This window comes from Cibotium barometz, chromosome 56, assembly GCF_041138505.1.
Source record: "Cibotium barometz isolate CiBa-2024 chromosome 56, ASM4113850v1, whole genome shotgun sequence".
In the NCBI taxonomy this organism is placed as follows: Eukaryota; Viridiplantae; Streptophyta; class Polypodiopsida; order Cyatheales; family Cibotiaceae; genus Cibotium; species Cibotium barometz.
The window spans coordinates 21583260-21589803 of NC_141101.1; the positions used below are offsets into that span (position 1 = coordinate 21583260).

Below are 6544 nucleotides of genomic sequence, written 5' to 3' on the forward strand. Positions count from 1 at the left end.
TGTGTGCTTTTGCAAGAGCTCAAGCTCTCTTCTCCCCTGCATCTTTTCAGCTCCCTAGTGTGACAATGCTCCTTGGCTGGGTCGACCCCATATTCCAAGTGCTACAGAGTAAAATATGAATAAGGGGAGGAAGGTAAACGTATTAGACTACAATTGGGGGGGGAGGATGAGTTTAGTGCTTTCCTTTTCCAAGTTATATGATGGTAAAAGTTCGTGTAAGAAACTTGCATGAGCATGTTATATAAAATATAGTATAATTGAATTATTGTTTAATTTTCCTACTTGTTGCATTAAGGTGGTGGTCCATCCACACCAAGACATACCTGCAACCCATCATGCATGCCTGTGTTGCCATTAGATCTTTTTGTAAGATATTCTCCCAAAGTACATCATTCTTATTGAGATTGACGGGTGCCATGGTTTGGCTAAGATTGTCTTGGGGTGGCCTTCATTTTCATCCACTACTTATTACCACTGCTTATTGACTACTAGCACAGTAGAATATACCTTATTCACATCCAATGTGAAATATCCACTTATTGCTTTGGGTTGAGTCCAAACCATAACATACTAGTATGGTCAACTTATTATATGTACTAGTGAGATGCATTGAAATAAGTCTTAACCCTATGGGTTCTCCTCCACAAAGCCTATCCCACTCATATGGTAGTACTAGGGTCTTAAGCAAGGAGTAGTAGGCGATGGAGAAGTACCCCCTTGGTACTCTCTTTGCTCATCTTTCATGTAGGCATGCATGCATGGTATCCTGTCCTTAAGACATGACTTCAAGAGGTAGGAGGAGGAGGTATAGATCTCATATAGAAAAGCATACTCGCCTCTTCTCTTTTTTGGCCTATTCCTCCTTGATGGTATGGGTTGATGAAGATCTGACTTGTGAGTTCTTTTCAACTCTTATATATAATTAGTGATAATTACTCTCTCTCCATCTCTTGATGTATTAGTAGTTAATTAAGCTAAAGGAGGCTATTAATGTGTGCAAGGAGGGAGGATTGTGGAATGATGATAGAGTGCAATTTGTGCAGAGATGCACGTGGAAGTGAGTTTTTTTTTAATTTAGAAGAAGTAGAGATGACTTCTTTCCATGTTTCTACGGACATACAAGTGTGCTTTATTCAAACTTTAAAGTTTTTTCAATTCCTAGAAATTAGCATATTTATGTCTTTCTACTACCTTCATTATTGACTTAATCTTCTCTTTTCCTTAAATTTCCTCTACATTTCTCATCACTTTTTCTTTCTTGGACATTTCTCTCCGACTCCATTGCTTTCTTTGATATTTTTCCTAGTCAATGTTCTTTGACATTTTTCTTTGTTTGGACACAAGACACTCACTAGCATCCTCCTTTCTTTTTCCTTTCTTGGACATTTCTCTCCGACTTCATTGCTTTCTTTGATGTTTCTCCTAGTTAGTCTACTTTCTTTGGGCACAGAAGGCACTCACTAGCATCATCCTTTCTTTTTTTGCAACACTTCTCTCCTTTATTAAACATTTCAAATTATCATATCGACTTCACAATCACGTTTTACAAGATTTCTACCATCAATTCCAATTTTGATAAATATACCTCAGTAGATGCAATTTATTAGATGTTGTGCTAGAAATGAGTAACCCAAGGATTATTGCCTTTTTAGTTGCTTGAGACAAGACTGTCTCTCTTGGGTAGATTGATGATTGAATTATTTGTTTGGAAGTAGAGGCTTATGCATGATGGTACTTTTGGTTAGGCAAATCCTTTCATCTGGATTGGTGGTTGCTTGCCCTTGGCAACACATTCCATCCTTTGCCAATCTTGTCTAGAATCGAGTGTGGATGAGGCCTTTAAGGGTTCTGATGAAGTTGGAAACAAACTTTAAATGCTATGCAACTTTAACAAATCATTTTAACCTTAGAGATGGTTCCTACCTACCAAGCCACACTAAGATGCTTGATATCACATGCCTATTTTTCAATCCTTCCACTTGATCAAAAGCATCAATTGTGTGTTACTCACATGCCTATTTTTCAATGCTTCCACTTGGTCAAAAGCATTACTTGTGTGTTACTTACACGCCTATTTTTCAATACTTCTACTTGATCAAAAGCATCAAGTGTGTGTTGATCAAGTACTCACATACAAACCACAAAATATATCACAAAGCATATTACAAGGAGCTTTATAAAATAGGTTCACAAAACTTTACTTCTTGAGCTATCTTATCTTTGTATTGGTTTCGATACATCTTTTCTTAAGTATCACTTGTACTCTCTTTGTTTAGTTTGATGTACTCACACACAAACCACAAAATATATCACAAAGTATATATTACAAGGAGCTTTATAAAACAAGTTCACAAAATATATCACAAAGTATATATTACAAGGAGCTTTATAAAACAAGTTCACAAAATTTTGCTTCTTGTTTTGTAAAGATAACATCAAGAAGTCTCAAGAGAAGATGAAGCATTATGAAGATTCACATAGAATACCATTGGGATTCAAAGAGCAGGACTTTGTTTTTGTGTTCTTGAGGATAACCAAGACAAGATATGGGTCTCTCAAGGGTAATACAAACACTAAACTTGCCCACCATTTCTATGGGCCATAAAAGGTGTTAAGGAGAGATGGAGAAGTGGTATATCAATTGCTACTCCCTTCCACCACAAGGATACATAATGTATTTCATGTATCTCAATTGGAAACATAAGTAGGCCAGAAGTGCAAGTTTTGGATGAGTTGCCTCCTATAAATGAGGATGCTATGGTTGAATAGGTTCCATAGAAAGTGTAGGGCATGAGAGAGAGGGTTCTTTGCAACCGTACTTTGCAAGAATACCTTCTTAAATGGAAAGGTTTTCCTCAAGATAAAGTTGTTGAAATATACAAGTGAATAAGGTGTGTGTGGGAACAAGCCCTTAGCAAGAGGCTGTAAAAGAGAATCTGTAAATGTGAGAGAAGCTATGAAAAGGTGAGAAGTATCTACCGGGAGAGAATAAAGGGTAGCATGAGAAGATTTAGGAGGTGTGGAGATATTCTGGGAAGAGGTGGAGAGAATCAAGCAAAAGAGGTGGAGTGAATCAGGCAAAAGAGGTGGAGTGAATCAAGGAGAGATCAATGGGATTAGATGCTTGGATGTAAACTCTATAAATTGAGGCATTGGTCTAATGAGAATTTGCTGGTTTTTTATTATCCATGCCTATATTAAGCTATCAGTTAATTGCTCACTAATCACATCTTAATTATCATCTAATTTCTTTTCTAATGATGTTGATTCTATCATTTGATCCACCATAGCTCATCACATTGTTGCAAATTTAACATGGTATCAGAGCCTAGCCTAGAATCCATCAAATTTATGAGCCCATTATCTTGCTAATCACCTAGCTAATTAGAATTAGTAAATAATCAAGTTTTACCTCTTCTTTTCAAAGAGCTTCTGTACCCCCAGCTGGTGGAGGGGCTTGATCTCCCTCCAGGATCAACATTAGGGTAAATGCTTCTAGGCAAACATAGCCACCTTGCCCACGATTCAGCCCATCTAATCGGCGCGACAAATCGCTACTCGTTAGCTACCAATTTTGTGAATCTGCAAGCGCCTTTTTTTAAGGGAAATGGAGATCTTGTCTACACCAGATGAAATGGCTCTAATTTCTCTTGGCCCTAGGGGTTTTCAAGGGTGCTCTACAAGCTGGTGAAGACAGTTTTTTATTTGATCAAGTCTACAGTGAGATCCAAGCTCTTCATCAAATCTGCAGGTGACTTTGGTAAAATAGAGATTAAGCATTCAATGTTTGGTCAAATCTTGTGTTTCTTGGCTTAATCCTCTACTAGACTAATTGCTATTGATGGCTTTGAAAGGATTTGAGCTCATTTGAACTCTAAGGTCCCAAATCTGGACTCTCGCAAACTCTATTTTTTACACACAAAACAGAGGATAAATTTACTAATCAGTGATTTATCAGTACTAATCATTGTATTTTGGTGTAATTGAGGGTTCAAATTAACCATTGGGTATCTGATATAGATCCCTATAACTTCATATTGCAATTCGAAGATGGCTTGATACTCCAACCATTCCGTACAGATTTGTTACCCTTGGTTTAATGTAATTTCTGGTGAATTTATGCTAATAAATCTGTTGTAATCATCACCTAAACACCAGATTGAGTTGTAAAAGGATAGACACTGTCCTTGAATCTTGAAATTAGATCAAGAGAGGTAAGACCCCCTTCACATCATCATGAGTACGGTACAAGAGATAGCCAAATTTAATGGGAAGCAGTTTTACACATGGCGTAGACAAAAACCATGTATCTGCTCATGAGGAAAAATCTGTGGGGGCTAGTTGAGGGAAGAGATGAATGCCCAGAGGTGAGAGGGAAAAATGAGTGGAAGAGAAAGAATGAGAAAGCATTAGGACTTATCGCACTTAGTTTAAATGATGAAATCATTCATCACATCAGAGGGATACAGGGAGAAAAGATGCATGGGATGAAAATAAATTATTTGGCACTCAAACAAAAAATTCAAAGATAAATCTATTAATGCAATTCTACAAACTGGATATGAAAGAAAGTGAACCTTTAATCACACACTTGAACAAATATAAAAGCATTAAGCAACAACTATCAGCCACCATTGGCAAAAAGGTAGAAGATGATGAGACACTAGCAGTGCTTCTGAAGAGTGTGGACAAAGGCGAATATGAAAACATTGTAGCAACATTAAAGAATGTACCTGAATTGAAGCTACACGAGATAGAAGGAGCTCTACTAGAGCAAGAGACCAGAGTTTGAGAGAAGAAATGGCTGGACTCAACAACTGGAGAAGAAAAAGCATTCTTCACCCAAGGAGGATTCTCTTGAGGACGAGGACGAGAACGAGGACGAGGAAGAGGCAGAGTAGGAGGAAGGACCTTCACTTGCCACAACTGTGGGAAGCCAGGACTCAACAACTGGAGAAGAAAAAGCATTCTTCACCCGAGGAGGATTCTCTTGAGGACGAGGACGAGGAAGAGGCAGAGTAGGAGGAAGGACCTTCACTCGAGGAGGATTCTCTTGAGGGACGAGGACGAGGAAGAGGTAAAGTAGGAGGAAGGACCTTCACTTGCCACAACTGTGGGAAGCCAGGACACATGGCAAGAGACTGCTATAGCAAACCCAGTGGAGAAGGAACGACATCGGTAAACTTCATGGAGGCTCCTAAGGAAGTGGAGTCAGATCATCTTTTGAGAGAGAGAGAGAGAGACCCCACAACCCAATGTAACCTACCCCAACAGAGAGTAAAACCACCTCTGAGCCATCGATGATGTAGGCCATGTGGTAGATGTATGTGTGAGCACTTAGTCAAGGTCACGAGCACTTGTAGTAGCCCTAGTTTACATAGAGAGAGAGAGTGTTAAGGACTATGAGTTTAGGGACTTGAGGCACTAGTCGCGGGACTATCAAGTAAGAGGGAAACTTGGTATAGAGTCTAGGTGTGCTAAGAGTATTCACTTGAGAGGAAGTGTTGAAATATACAAGTGAATAGGGTCTAGGTGTGCTAAGAGTATTCACTTGAGGGGAGGTGTTGAAATATACAAGTGAATAGGGTGTGTGCAGGAACAAGCCCTTAGCAAAAGGCTGTAAAAAAGAGAATTTACAGCTGGGACCAAGCCTCCACTCAGTGGAACAGCGTCTGGCTCGCCTTCCCGGACGTTTGCCACCACGTCGAGCAGCTATGTGGAAACTACGGAGTGTGTATCTATGAGCCGCAGCCCACTTGCATCTGCCCTCCTGGCTTCACAGTTGCCGATCCCACCGATCTGTCTAGTGGATGCACTCCAAAGTACCAGATCGTCAACTGCAGATTTCGGGCTGGCTTACTTATACAGCCGGGATCACACGGTGAAGATGAGCACTATCAGAGGCATCAGGGGTTACTTGGCACCGGAATGGGTTTCCAATATGCCCATCACTGCAAAAGCAGACGTGTACAGCTATGGGATGCTGATAATGGAGATCGTGAGTGGGAGGAGGAACTATCTCTACAGCGATCAGGCGGCCATGATGGAGACCGACGAGAAATGGTGTTTTCCCATGTGGGCGTATGGCAAGAGGGCGGAGGAGGTGGTGGACGCCAGAATGGATGAAGCTTCCGTGGACTTGCAGCAGGCGGATGCCGTGCTGAGAGTGGCATTCGCGTGCATCCAGGCGGACATGCACGCCAGGCCGACCATAGGCAAATGTTGGAAGGTACACTACCCATAGCGAAGGCGGCCCCACCTCCCTCCCTTTTCTCTCACGAGCAACACCCCTTATCCCAGTTTCCCCTCCGCTGCTGCTTCCTGGTCCTCAATTACAAAGTAGTTTTAGTAGTTTTAGAGCTTCTTGTGAATGTGAACACGCTTTAATGATAAAATAATAATTAAGTTAATTAATTAAAACGATGCAACTCCTCATTCCTCATTAATCGGCGTCACGTTTGTACATAACGGCCCAAGGCCTATCGTTCTACATCTACAGTGTGATCTCCGTGTAGTAAGCCTTCGTGTCTAATACATTTTTTCC

At 40.5% G+C, this 6544-nt stretch overlaps 1 protein-coding gene across 1 annotated transcript; it reads left to right on the plus strand.

Annotated features, from left to right (window-relative positions):
* Positions 1-5740: 5740 nt before the first annotated feature.
* Positions 5741-6244, plus strand: LOC147607024 (G-type lectin S-receptor-like serine/threonine-protein kinase At1g34300). The gene has a single exon (XM_086791478.1). The coding sequence runs from the start codon at positions 5741-5743 to the stop codon at positions 6242-6244; it is 504 nt and encodes a 167-aa protein (XP_086647604.1).
* Positions 6245-6544: the final 300 nt, after the last annotated feature.